We start from the raw sequence: 13,800 nt of genomic DNA, 5'->3' as shown, positions 1-13,800 counted from the left end.
ATCAAGATCCAGATGATAAATCCTTCGCCTTGTTAGACTGCTCCTCATGTTCACGTAGCAACCGCTTGCTGATCAATTTCTCAGCTACCCATCCTTCTTCCTTGGAAGGACGATCCTTCCAATGCAGCTTGTACTGCTTCTTCGCCCCCTTCCCACGTACCTCCAAAATATCTACGCCTTCATAGATGCCATCATAGCCTGCCTCAAATTCACGGACCATTCTTTCATTGATGTCCGCACGGAGGACCCAATCGCGGGTGCCGTCTGTCCACTTGAGGAGGAACACGGCGCGACGGCCCGAGCGCCAGCGTGCGATCAGATGATCAACCTCACCAATAACAGCGGATTCAGCTTCTCGAAGTCAGTCGGTATTCCCGAGGAGATATTTCATGGGACTGATGCATACCTTTATTAGTCTTGCCAGGCGAGTGTTGTAGCTTTTGCGACCTCCTGGTCTGGCGATGCTGCCTAACTGGAGCCTCATGATTGGGAACATGTTGGGGACAATGCACTGCACCCTGGGGCTTGTCCGTAGTGAACTGGATCTGATATGTTTGCTGTCCGTTCACTATTACGCATTTCAGGATACCGTTGGAGATCAGTATTTCCTCATAAGACGCAGCGCTGAAGGGAGAGACGATATTCGAAGATGCCGGATGGGATGCCGGCAACGCCTCAGCTGATCGTTCAATGGGGCTGTCGCGGTGAGGGGGGCTGACTCATTGGTGAACTTGGTCGTTGAGCCTGGTCGGACCTCCTCTGACGCTTGCGAGCGGGCAGTGCTTCTGCCGCCACTGCCTGGTCTCGGGAACTCGCTTGGTCATCACTTGTGCTGTCATGAGGACCAAGGAGGTTGCCGTCGTTCGATGCAGATAGTTCCTCCCGGCCTTTGCGTTTCGTGCCGACAATCACCGAGCCTCGCGAGTCGGTGTTGCTGGCAGAATCTGATTGGGTCTTCGAGGCAGAACCAATCGTGCTTCCATCAGGGACTCTAGAAGAACTCGGCGTCCCTCTGTTTATCAACTGAGCGCCACTGGTGACAATGGTAAGACCCTCCAGGGGTTGGCTGTCCTTGTTTTGAGATAGACGAGGAATGCTCTGTACCGACGCTTCCCGCGCCTTACGGCGCTGCGCAGCCGCCTTCATCCAAGGTAAATTTCCAAAGTCTTCCCTCGTCATCCCGAGGAATGAGGAATCCACGGGCTTAGGGGTCTTGACAGCAGAGAGGGACCTCGATTCTGCCCCTAGTGGCTGTATTTCGGAGGTAATCGGGTGGTCTAATTTGGTTGGGGGGCCTACCAATGAAAGAAACGCTCTCCGGACCTTGGGGCCTGGCAACAGGCTGACCAGAGGTGAAAATGGCAGGCGGAAGACTTAGAGTCGCGGTTTGTCTGGAGCTGGCAGGCACTTCTGTCTGATGGTTGTTGCCGCTTCTCCAGGGCGGAATCGGCGTAGGGTTTCGAAATTCGTCATCTTCAATAAGCGAGATCGGATCTTGGAAGTGGGCTCCTTTTCCGCTGCCAGATGATGCTTTCGGCTTCATTGGAAATCCCACAACGGAGGTGGGCACGAGATCTGCCCTGCGACTACTAGCCATGTGAGCACCATTGCCGCTCAGCTTTTCTCCGTGGGGAGTTACACTGGGCTTAGGCAGCGGCACACTGGGGGTTGGGAGATGTGACATGGCCTCCCGTGAAAGAATATAGTGTGATTGTAGCTATTTAAGTGAATTGTAGAAGGGATATCAAACTCGAAGTTTGATATGCCAGAGACATTCTGCGGAAAGGGGGATTTGGCTCGACCAGTAGATATTTATACACAGAATAATCGGCGCATCACATTCTTAGGAGTCTTCCCCCAATTCTTACTGGCCATTTTCCGTTGCGACCCTGAACTTGTGGCCTGCTAAGACTTCGTGTAATTTGTGCCACACCTGACGCATCCGGGCGTTGACTTCGGTGACTGGGAGTGCAGTATGGCGACCAATGAGCTGGCAAAGCACATACTAGAGACGTCAGTCATATGTGCCATTCTCAGTTTCGGCCAATCCCTCCCGGTGAATACACTCGGAGAAATTAATAGAACCGAATTGACCGCAGGCCAGCTGCGGTACCACATACAGCCCACCGACATCTGATGACTGATTGGTAGAGCTCAAGACGGAGCGCCCTTCATCCGAAGCCAAGGCAGTTGGTTGGTCCTCTGGAGATGATACGAGAATGTGACCTTCCTGGTCTGGAATGAAAGCTGACAATGTGGCTGCAGTGTTGACGTGGTCTCGCCATCATGCGTGAATGATTGGAAGAGACGAGTCCCGGAACGTCCTGCATCCGAAGCCAAGGCAGCCGCGTGGCCGCGATGACGCGACAACAGTGATCGTTTTCTGGAAATAAGACGATAATAAAGCGCCCTGTCATCCGAGGCCGCATAGTTGGAGGCAGTGCTGACGTGGCCTCGCCGAAAAGGGGGAGATGAGCAGAAGAGGCGAGTCGCGGAACGTCCTGCATCCGAGGCCAAGGCAGCTTGGTGGTCCTCTGGAGATGAGGCGAGAATGGGACCTTCCTCATCTGGAACGAAAGCTGACAATGTGGCTTAAGTGTTGACGTGGTCTCGCCATCATGTGTGAATGATTGGAAGAGACAATCCCGGAACGTCGTACATCCGAAATGAAGGCAACAGCGCGGTAGCGATGCCAACATGGCTTCGAGTAGGCGAACGCTATCAGAATGGGAGCAGCCCTTGGGAGACGAAGGAAGCCTCCATGGCTGCGAAGGGTTTGCTGGTAGCTGATCTCTAGAAAAGACTCAGAGTAGTGATGAAGTGAATGTTATTTTCAGCGTGACTTATATGAAGATTGGTGTGTAGTGTGGAAAGTAGGCAGTGGCAGTGATGGCAGTAGAGTTCGATTGAGCCGGAACGCAGATGGGATTGAAAATGTTAGGTCGGACTCGTAGCCATGGACAGGCATAATGAGCGCCGTGGTCGATCTTGTGGTAAAGGAAGAGAAGAAAGAAGTCAAGTATACATCGAGGAGACTTTGTGGGAAGGCAGTCTTATATATGTATTTAGGTGGAGACAGGGGTATATGACCGCGCGATGCCGAATCGGGAAGGGAGGCTAAACCTGGAAGGTGCGACAGCGCTTTCTCGACTACTGACAGTATCTCAAGACTGCAAAAAGCTAGTTATGTGGTCCATTTCCTTTTCTCCATTATGGCGGCAGACAACGCAGAAAACAACAATTCAGGAATGTCTATATACTGGTAGGTTTCAGAAACATTAAACTACTTAGTTATTATATGTGAGCCTATCAGTGTATCTTCAAACTAAGCCGCTGTACCGTTCGGCGCAACACCTGTACCACGCACCAGCCCTAATATACTACCTTTATAAAACGATTATAATCTGAATATAGATTAGCTAGAATATAGGGAAAGTTATTCCAAAGCCCGATCCTCTTACTCTTCCGTATAAACAAAGTACTGACAGGATGCCCTGTGTCTTGTTTGGACTTTGTCTTTTCCCATGCATGACTAGCAGTGAGAGTGCGATGGGACAGAGCTTGATTCAACCTACATCTGCCTGAGATGCTGTGGCCAGGCGTGGGGTTCTCGCTGTGGCTGTGTAGAGGTCGGGCTCCAATAAGAGTTGTTTCTGTCGCCGTCGCTATTCCACCTTGCTATGTCCTTCCTTCGGGCAGCTGCCCCATTATCCCCTCCCACAAAAAGAAGTTTCTCTGAACCCAACCACAATACGCAGGACCGAGTTCAGGACAAGGCGGCACGGCGTGGGGTCGGGGGTGCTCATACGCCCACCACGGAATGGCCTTAAAATCAATGTTGTTTACGGAGAAGAGCAGGGGTGGTAACTGTTTGTTACTCTGTGTCTTTATTGCTATAGTGAGCCACTTCGGCCGATGCAGAGGCAAAAGTAGCCAAGGAGGGCCGTGAGTACTTAAAGCGAAAGGACATGTACGTCACAACAATCACCGTCGGTGTATGATGAGCCCAACCTGGTGGAAATTCCTCCGTGACGTCTCCAATTTATCAGCCTCAGCCGCAATTAAACCTTTGCGTGTAGGTAGTCGTCCCACCGCTGTAACCGCCCGGGGAAGCATTGGCGCATGCCGCTAACCTAATAACAGAAGCCCACACTGGCGATACCTGCCCATTGCAGCTTCAGGACATCCACCTACGGGAACGGACCTCAGAAGCCGACTCACTGACATGGCCAGTTAGGTGGATGAGAAACACACAAGGCGGACTCTCTTCTTTTTCACGGGCCACTTTCATATGTCGAAAGTATCCCGAGTAAGTGTTCTCGCGAGCATCGTCCCGGGCAGAAGGGAACTTGGCGCATCAATAAACGCCGTCACGGTACAGACCAGGATGGGTTCCTTATACTTACGTGGCACGCCAAAGCTGCAGCCATATGTTCGTTCTAACCAAATGCAGACTTCCAGTATCAGTCATGCAGATGCAAGTATTGCTGTCGCAGGTGGTAGACCTGTCTCCAGCCCCATCTGCTCAGCCTTCAACTTTCCACTCATTTCTACATTGACAAGAATTTTAATCTCAACCCACCTCTCTCTCTTCATTCAAGTCTATACCGCTTATCATGGCATCCATAGGCGATATCAGAAACCTCGTTTTGGATGTTGTCAAACTCATCAAGTACGCCGGGGGTGTCTATCGGGCAGCCGAGGAGAGGGCTGCTCTCCTCGCACAGACGGACGACCTGCACCCCAACCTGCAGGATCTGGAGGACACCTGGAGATACTTCGGATCCGAGGACAAGCCAAACTAGGCAAGACCCTAGACCGAGTGAAACAATGCCTACTAACTCTTCAAATTCAACTTCAGCGGATCCCCAAGTTCTGTAGAAACTTGTACACACGGTTGATGTGGCCCAAACAGAAGGCTGACGTCAAGGATGCACTTCATAGCATCAGGGATTTCAAGGAGACCCTGCTGTTGATGAATACGACGAAGACGCTGGACGTCCTTTCGGAATTGGATAAAGGTGAACTTGCCAAGTGCTGAAATGACGAGTTAAGATAACCCAAATCATTCAGAGCTGCCCTTTTACCAATACTGTTTCCACGTTAGACTAATCAATAGCGACAGGGCAACTCATTAGGGAATTCATCAACGGTCACACGCCGGCGTTCGCCCATGAGATTGCGAAGACGCCAGTAGCTTTATCCCACACAGATGGCACGGGAGAAGAGTTTCTGGGTAAAAGGGAATTTAAAGATTGGGCTGCGTCCGACAACGCTCTTCTTTGGGTAAAGGGGCTACGTGAGTTACCTCGGCTTCGGATGACTACGTCACATTCATATGGGTGCTAATGTCTTGTCAGCGGGATCTGGGAAAACCGGCTTAGCGTGAGTTTTCTCTACACCATATCAGCGATTTATTAAAATCATTCATCGGATTATTAATCATCAACCAGGTACAACATCGCGAGGAGACTGAAAGAGAGTGCAGAGACGTCTGGTGTAGTTCAAGTCGCTTGCATTTTTGCGGTCATCAGGTCACCGGTCTGAGGGAAATACAAGACGCCATGGATATAGCCATGTCTTTCTGGGCCCAGCTAGTCGATCCCACGTCGATCGACTTCGAATTGATTGAAGAATCGCGATCCAGGTTACGCCAAGGCGCCTTCTACTCTGCCGAAACGATAAGAAAGGAGAAGATAAAAATCTCGAGCACACCGTCACCAAAACGAGTCGGGTCATTCTCATACTCGATGGGCTCGACGAAATTCCACGACACCACCAAAGAGAAGTGGTGGGAATACTCAAAAACATTATGCGAAACACCCCACAATGTCGCCTGTTGGTAACCTCACGTCCGTACAGAGACATCTCCAGCTTATTCTCGACCTATCCACACTTCTCGCTGAATGCAAGCGATATGGATCTCATCCTGTACATAAAAGATCGAATTTCAAGAAGCCAAAACCTCTTGCTTACTGGTAATGTTGGTTTCATGGAAGAGATCGTTGCGCAATTGCTTCCGAAGTGCCAGGGATTGTTCTTGATGACCAAACTCTTCATGGACCAGATCCTGAAGGCAAATTCTCCGGCGGAATGCCTGGAAATGATCGAAAGGCTTCCACGATCAGCTTACGAAGCCTACGATCAAGGCTTACGGCGTATGGCGGAGGAATTCCCCGACGTTGAAGAAGGCGAACTCCCGTGCACCGCTATCCAAGCACTGTTTTGGGTTGTCTATGCGAAAAGCCCCTTGACGGAGACGCAACTGAGGCAAGCCTTGGCCACCAAGTTTGGCGCGCAAGGCTACGATCCTAACAGGGAGGTTTTCAAGGGTTTCAGTCTTACAAGCATCTGCGCAGAATACCTTGTTGTCGATAATGAGGACAGTACGCTTCGGGTTGCACACAAGACCATCGCCGATGATCTGTTGCAGCCCAAAACCCGAACCACTTGGTTTCCGAGTATCGAGGAGCACATTCCGACTACTTTACTGCAGTTTCTTCACTTCGAGTGCCTGAAGAGAGGCAACGGGGGCATCTCCAGGGGCGATTTCATCAGTCTCTATCCATTGTGTCCATACGCGTTGGAGTTCTGGGGGAAGGATTTGGCAAGGTTCTTGAGCCCACCAAAGCCAGAAATCCCAGAAACCACACTCTGGAAGATGGCCGATACCACCTTGAAGGAGTCCATTTGCGGATGGAATGACTATGTGAACGTGCAAGCCACTAAGGTTTTGGCTGCACAGCTGGGAGGTGAACCTGATCAGGAAGGATGGCCATCAGAGGAATGGTTCGCCCCCGGTAGGATTAACGGACTGCACTGGGTGGTATTCCTCGACCTCCCCGTGTTCATTCCGATCCTCGCCGAACACGACAGGGAACGTCTGGACCGAGATCCCATACCGACCACACCCCTGGGACTCGCTTCAATATGCAAAGGAGAAAGCATGATGGATGACTTGATCACAATCGGTGCCCAAGTCAACCTCTCCCATGATACTGATCATATTGTGCTACCACCGATTTTCGACGCCGCCCTATGTAAGAACGCGACAATGGTCTCGAAGCTATTGAAGATTGGCGCAGACCCAAGCGTCAGGCGAGGCACCAGAGACGAGTCTCCACTCGACATGGCTTTCTGGTTAGGTCACGAACAAGTGGCTGATATACTGGCCACTAATATTCATAAAAACTCGCCAATGAGTGCCCAAGAGCTACTGTTCCTTGTGAGAGGTGGCTTCGTCAAACAACTCGAGTGCGCTATCGAGCGTGGCCTGGGTTTAAACATTCCTTGTGAGAATGGGAAGATGGCCCTAGATTATGCCAAAGAAATGGGTAATCAGGGGATCACTGAGCTATTGATAAAGGGTAGGGCCGCTTCAAAGCTGACCTGGCCTGCTGTCAAGACAGATTCTTGTCCATACCCGCTGAACTACCAACCAGCTGCCGTCATGACTCCCATTGCCTCTGGACAAAGGCATTGGGGAGAATTGGACTGTGCGAAAGCGCGGTACAGTTCGCGTGAAAAAGAAGAAAGTCAAAATGTATTGCTGCTCGAAGTTCCGGTTAGTGGCGATGTCGGGCTGCAAGTTCGGCGCATCGTATTCGAAACAGTTTCAGCGGACCAAGGTTTCAGCAACCATTACAACGGACCGCCCATATACATGGGATCTCTCAGGAGTCGGGTTTGTGTCCGCATGAAGCAGAAGCATGGAACCTCCCAGGATTTCATATTGCAGAACAATGTGCACGCTAGCCACGAAGTCCGGCTGCACACGAACATATGGAATTTGAGCGAGCTTGAAGCGTCGTTTCCGGCAAAGGCGGCCCTCATGAAAACGTATTGGGGAGCCGAGTGTACTCCAAGTTTGGGCACGCGCAATTGGAGGACTTGCATGGGCGTGCAAAGTCTCTTACGTACGAGTCCGGTGGTTCAAGTCTGAGGATTGAAAGGGGGGTTAGTCATTAGATCAATCGAATAGTCACATATGTCCCTGGATTCCAATATCCATTCCAGATGAACCTGCTACATATGTGGCTGCCAATCAGATACGACCTATTCGCATTAGACCGTCCTATACTCAGTATACCAAGCCTCCAGACGCGGGCTTGTCCCATGTAATAAACTTTCCCAGCATATAACCAACCCCGACACGGTGGTACTTCAATCCGGTCCCCAGTTCAGCGCGCGACTACTTCAACTCGGCCACCACAATGAGAACGTGGTGCCTCCTCGCCTGCCGCGATTCTCCGTTCTTGGTTCTCGCGACTACGACGCATTGCGCCTTGCCCCTCCAAGGTCCAAGACCACTTGATGCGGCATTGGGGACATGGATGACTCGCAAAGTGACGGGGTGCATCATCCGAACGTGGCGTTCACCCTAAATACCCAGGAGCCAGGCTGGCGGATTAAGGGGCGACAACATGGTAGCTAAAACAGGGACAATGGCTAGTGGTGATTGGTGGAAACATCAATAAACTCGCGGGCTAGCTTCCGTCTTGGGACTGCCCACTTTATATCTGAAATCTTCTTTTTCCCCCGTCGATGACGCTAAAGGTTGGATGAAGCTTGTTCCAACCCCACGTCGCTCTCAGTCGCTCCCAGTCGGCAGCGCTCGCGGGGCACGATCCAATTTCCACGACTCAAGCCAACATGCAGCTCCCCACTGTAAATTGATGACATCTTGTTTCAAGTACATTGTACGCTTATTGCGGCCACGCCGGCACCGCGGGTCGCGGATGATGCGCTCATAGTGGGACGACGAGACGATGTGTACTATGAAAAGATTTGCGATGTATTTAAGAAGGCAGAGTCCTGCTCGAGAGAGATCTGTTCACCAACACAGTCGCTCTCGCTCTTGGCACACATTCTTTTCCGAATAACCAAGTACACTCATTTAAACCCAACTCACCATGCCTTCTTCCCGAACCATGCACGGCCTTGGCGCCTTGGCAATGAACCTCATCGCCCTGACCTCGGCCTCTCCCGCGCCCGCCGGCCTGACCACCTCCGCTGTCGAGACCGGCCAGGGCACCTGGTACGGCGAGAGCTGCGGCGAGGAGGGCTGCTGGCAGAACGGCCCCTGTGCCTTCGTCGACTACGTCCTGCCGGCCGGCATCGACGGCTCGACCTGCGTGTCCGAGACCATCTGGGACAACGCCTACCACTGCGGCGGCTGCGTGTCCATCACGTACCAGGGCAAGAAGAAGATTGCCATGGTATGTCTCCATTCGTTTCTTTTGCATCAGAACCTGCATACTAACTAAAGCCCCCACAGATCACCAACAAGACCGGCGGCAACGCCCAGCACCTCGACATGAGCCCCGACATGTTCTCCCAGCTCGCCGACAAGTCGCTCGGCGAGATCGGCATCCAGTGGGAGCACGTGCCCTGCCCCATCACCAGCCCCCTGCAGGTGCGCATGCACGGCGGCGCATCGCAGTACTGGTTCGCGGCCACGGTGGAGAACGCCGTGTACCGGACGGCCAAGATGGAGGTGTCGGCGGACCAGGGCGCGACCTGGAAGCCGACGACGCGCGACGTCAACAACTTCTTCAAGCTCGAGGGCAACGGCGGTGTCGGGGCCGCGACGGCGTGGGTCCGCGTCACGTCTGAGACCGGGTCGAGCGTTGTGCTTAAGGATGTGCAGATGAAGTCGGACACGACTACCAAGGCAGGGGGAGAACTATGCTTAAGAAGCATTGGAGGGAAGGGAGAGAAAGGGAATGGTCGAAGACGACGGATGAGGACGGATTTATGACCGACGCAGAGCTTACTTTGATTTCTTGTATATACTTCAGGGTGCGCCATTTGGTGTAGCAACATTGATCGACCTCAAGATTTGAGGATCATTTAGAAGGAATGAGCGACGTACCAACACATGGCTTCTCACCCGAAAGCATTTGAAGTAGAATTGATTTTGGTTCTCGCCCGTAAGCAACCCCGAGGCCACTATCCTGCCGCTCTTCGGGTACCAGCGCCGAGATGGCTGGCCTGCCATTTCCCCGACTGCACCGAGGCTGCTTAGTCATAAAGGTGTCCATGTATCGCATACCGACGAGGCGGAGCTCCTCCGAAGCATCCGGACCTTCATCCGCCCTCGGGGAGCCAGCCGAGGGAGCGATTGGACTCGACTCGACAGCGCGCCCAGTGAAGAAGTCGGTCCGAGTAGGTAAAACGTGCCACTGCGCAGAGCGGTGGCCGTTGGTCTTCCCACCCCCTGCAGCTCTGAACCGCACCATGCAAGGTACCGTTGCTCGGCATTGGGAAAATATCCGGGGATGGACGCAGATATGGACGCCTCAAGAGTTCGGCGCGCTCTTAGGCAATTGAGATATTCATTCTGCGACTGGCTCCTATGTTGAAGTTCACCCCGCGTGTCGGAAAGTGAGGCAGGGACAAGTCCGAAGCGGTGTTGTCGCACGCGAATGTCGTCGGGAAGCGGTGCGGATGCATGGACTTCTGTCACGCCTGCATGGCGCAATTGTGGGACAACGCGGGACTTACAGGTGCTTTTATTGCGTTTACACACGAGACTTGGGTCTCATCGGCGACAGATGCGCCCGGAAAACCGCGTCTACTTGCTCAAGCAATCGTCCATGTGCACACGAGATTCCCAAGCGCTTTGCCGTGATACGATCCGCGCAGCTGGCCGGAATCATATATTGCATCCGATTCACCAAGGCGCAGTGCAGACAAAATGGCGCGACGATTCGCAATGATTAGCGGCGGCGATAAGCCCTGATGGAGACCGCCAAGCACCAAAACCGACCTGGAACCGACCTGGAAGCCGAAGCCGATCAGCGCCATGGTGGTGGCCGACCCACTGTAGCAAAATCCGCTGGTGCTGCTTACGATTCGTGCTGACCGACTGACTGGCTTTCTTTCGTGACCCCCTTAACCTCGCTGTTCCACCCTCATTCAGGCCAGATTGAGGGCCGAGTATTGCATTTCAGTATGGACGAAACGAACCCTTTGCTCCCTGACACGACTGCTGAGCGTGTCCGGGAGATCGAGGATGCACGGGACGACATTGTCGACTTCGACCCCAGCGGGGACGCCGAGAACCCGCTAGAGTGGGCGCCGGGCTACAAATGGGCCATTGTCGGGTTGCTCGCCTTCATGGCATTCACTGTGTAAGCCCCGGACCAGATCCTTCTTTGGATCATGTCGGTTAGCTAACACGCAGCCTGTTCAGGACCTTCACCTGCATCTCGGTGGTTCCCATCGCCTCGCGCATCACCACCGACCTAGGGGACCCCCGCAAATCCTCCAGCGTCCTACTGGTCACCATCTGGGAGCTGGGCGAGGCCGCCGGTCCCCTCTTGATGGCGCCGCTCTCCGAGATGTTCGGGCGGTACCCCGTCATCAACGCGGCCAACGTCGGCTTCATCGGCGCGACCGTCCTGGCCGCCCTCTGCCAGAAGGCGCCGCTCTTCATCGCCGCCCGGTTCCTAACAGGGCTCGCCGTCGCGACCAACGTGCTGAACCCGGCCATCGTCGGGGACTTGTTCGTGACGGAGCAGCGCGGCTCCGCGATGAGCCTGGTCCAGCTGGCGCCCATCACGGGCGGCGCCGTCGGCCCCCTCATCAGCGGCGCCATGGCCGAGACCATCGGCTGGCGCTCCGTCGTCTGGCTGAGCGTCGGGCTCGCCTGCGTGTGCGAGGCGTTCCTGCTGGCGGGCTTCAAGGAGACGTACAAGGTCCCGATCCTGCGGCGCAAGGCGGCCAGGTTACGGCACGAGACGGGCGATAAGGCGCTGCGGACCGCGTTCGATCTCATGGATGACGACCGGAGCACGCGCAAGCTGTGGGACGCCATGATGCGGCCGGTGGTCGTGTTTGCGGACTCCTTCGTTTTGCAGCTGATTTGCCTGTTTGGGGCCATGACTTTCAGCTACTTTTACATCTTCTCCACGACCTACCCTGATACCCTTATGCAGACTTACAATCTGACGCCTGCCCAGACTGGATTGGCATTCATCCCTTTCAGTAAGTCGACCTCCGAGTGATCAATCCAAAACAGTTTACTGATCCGCCCCAGCTTCCGGGTCAATTGTCGGTACCCTGGTGTGCAACGCGCTCCTCGACCGGATCTACATCAAGCTCCGAGACGCCAACAGCGGCATCGGCATGCCCGAACACCGCCTGCCCATCATCATCGTCGGCGCCTTCGCGCTGCCCATCACCTTCACCCTGTACGGCTGGGCCGCGGAGCTGCGCCTGCCGCTGTGGGTCGTGCTGACCTCGTCGGCCGTGTTCGGCTTCGCGATGAACTTCGCCTTCATGCCCGTCTTCACCTTCGTCGTGGACGCGTTCGGTCTGTACTCGGCCTCGGCCATCACGGCGATGATCGTCACGCGCTGCGTCGCGGCGACGTTCCTGCCGCTCGCGGCCGTGCCGCTGATGAAGCGGCTGGGGGCGGGGTTCGGGTGCACTGTGCTCGGGGCGGTAGGGCTCGCGTTTGCGCCGATTCCAGTGTTGATCTTTTTCTATGGGCCGGCGTGGAGGCAGCACTCGAAGTACACGAAAGGGAACGGTGCTTGACGCGGAACATCAGCTAGTACTTGCTTGCCCCGCGATTTGAGCTGGTTTGGTGGCATGGCAGGGCGTTTCGTTGCGCCGTTCTGCCTAGTGAGCGAGCTACCCCGTTCTAAAATTGCCTACATGACGCACGACCCGCCACGTTGGATAGAATGGAGGCCATTCAATGGCCTGGGTGCTTAAAAGGACGGCAGACTCCGCGGCGGTAACTTCAACAGTGTCGTTGAACGTTCAGACCATTCTCGACCCAAGGAAGGCGACCATCCCCAGAACCGTTAGAGCCCATTGAGCTTATCCGAACGTCAACCCATTGGGATATTTGTTGTATTCAGCGCCGTGTTGACTACCTGCGCCTTCTTGGTCGATGAAAAAGCAGGCATGGTGATCGGCGTGCCTATTATCATTATGGTCGTCGTCGCCGGCAGTTTTGAGCGCTTTGCGCGGCGTAGCAGGAACTTGGTTGCATGTGCCGTCTGTACAAGCGATTAGATGTAACTACGCATGCCAATCACGGTTAAGGCCTTTATATAATTGTTTATTTCTTTGGTCTCAGTATTACACTTATTGTGGTGCTGATGTGTGATTTTGTCGAATTCTGATAAGGCGAGAGAATGACAGTCTTGGGTCCAAACCTGTCCAACATATATTTTGGCCATGGCCACTCATCTACACATACATCGGAGAAAGCGATATAGGGAAGGGAGGATGATGATTGATTCAATATTTCTTGATTATATCTGGAGGTTGTAGCACAGTCGATGTTTAATTGGGATGAGTGCGCTATGAAACGGACGAATCTAAGCCGCTAGATTCCCAACCTGTTGAAGAAAAGAAACAGTACACTCGAGGGTGGCAGAAACCCCGAGGACAGATTATCTCGAATGGATTCTGGAAAGTCCGCCGAATTTCTTTTTTTTTTAATTCCATATTCAGCGAGCCAGTCATGACAGTCCAAACATGGCCATGTGGTTCAACCTTAGAGGAAGCCACCATGCACTTGGGATGGAGCAATGACCAGGGTTTTTACTTCGTTGCACATCAGTCATATGGAAGGTATTGCCTCGCTTCCACTAGTTCCTACCCATATGCAAACTGATTGTATGCGATTTCCACACTGCATTGATGATCTGAGACGAGAGTTCCTTCTGGTGGATTCCGCCATCTCAACCCAGTCAACTTCCGCGCTTTTTCAGGCAGCCATCACATTCCGCACCTGGATCAGATCACCAGGGTACCAGCAGAATCTTGAGATTGATA

At 53.5% G+C, this 13,800-nt stretch overlaps 4 protein-coding genes across 4 annotated transcripts; all 4 read left to right on the top strand.

Moving 5' to 3' along the window:
* Positions 1–4,469: 4,469 nt before the first annotated feature.
* On the top strand, positions 4,470–4,805 carry PG986_004582 (uncharacterized protein; the record flags this gene model as incomplete). The annotated part of the gene is made up of 2 exons (XM_066840804.1): positions 4,470–4,499; positions 4,602–4,805. The coding sequence occupies 2 exons, from the start codon at positions 4,470–4,472 to the stop codon at positions 4,803–4,805; spliced, it is 234 nt and encodes a 77-aa protein (XP_066703431.1).
* A 1,298-nt stretch (positions 4,806–6,103) lies between these two features.
* On the top strand, positions 6,104–7,942 carry PG986_004581 (uncharacterized protein; the record flags this gene model as incomplete). The annotated part of the gene is made up of 1 exon (XM_066840803.1): positions 6,104–7,942. The coding sequence occupies one exon, from the start codon at positions 6,104–6,106 to the stop codon at positions 7,940–7,942; it is 1,839 nt and encodes a 612-aa protein (XP_066703430.1).
* A 970-nt stretch (positions 7,943–8,912) lies between these two features.
* PG986_004580 (uncharacterized protein) lies at positions 8,913–9,760 on the top strand (the record flags this gene model as incomplete). The annotated part of the gene is made up of 2 exons (XM_066840802.1): positions 8,913–9,218; positions 9,278–9,760. 2 exons carry the CDS (start codon positions 8,913–8,915, stop codon positions 9,758–9,760), a joined length of 789 nt encoding a protein of 262 aa, XP_066703429.1.
* Positions 9,761–10,956: 1,196 nt separating this feature from the next.
* Positions 10,957–12,546, top strand: PG986_004579 (major facilitator superfamily transporter; the record flags this gene model as incomplete). Its single annotated transcript, XM_066840801.1, has 3 exons — positions 10,957–11,135; positions 11,198–11,991; positions 12,044–12,546. 3 exons carry the CDS (start codon positions 10,957–10,959, stop codon positions 12,544–12,546), a joined length of 1,476 nt encoding a protein of 491 aa, XP_066703428.1.
* Positions 12,547–13,800: the final 1,254 nt, after the last annotated feature.

Source organism: Apiospora aurea, assembly GCF_038362705.1.
Source record: "Apiospora aurea strain CBS 24483 chromosome Unknown utg000003l_segment0_segment0, whole genome shotgun sequence".
In the NCBI taxonomy this organism is placed as follows: Eukaryota; Fungi; Ascomycota; class Sordariomycetes; order Amphisphaeriales; family Apiosporaceae; genus Apiospora; species Apiospora aurea.
Note: the sequence above shows the minus strand (reverse complement) of the source record. Positions and strands in the feature narration are given on the sequence as shown.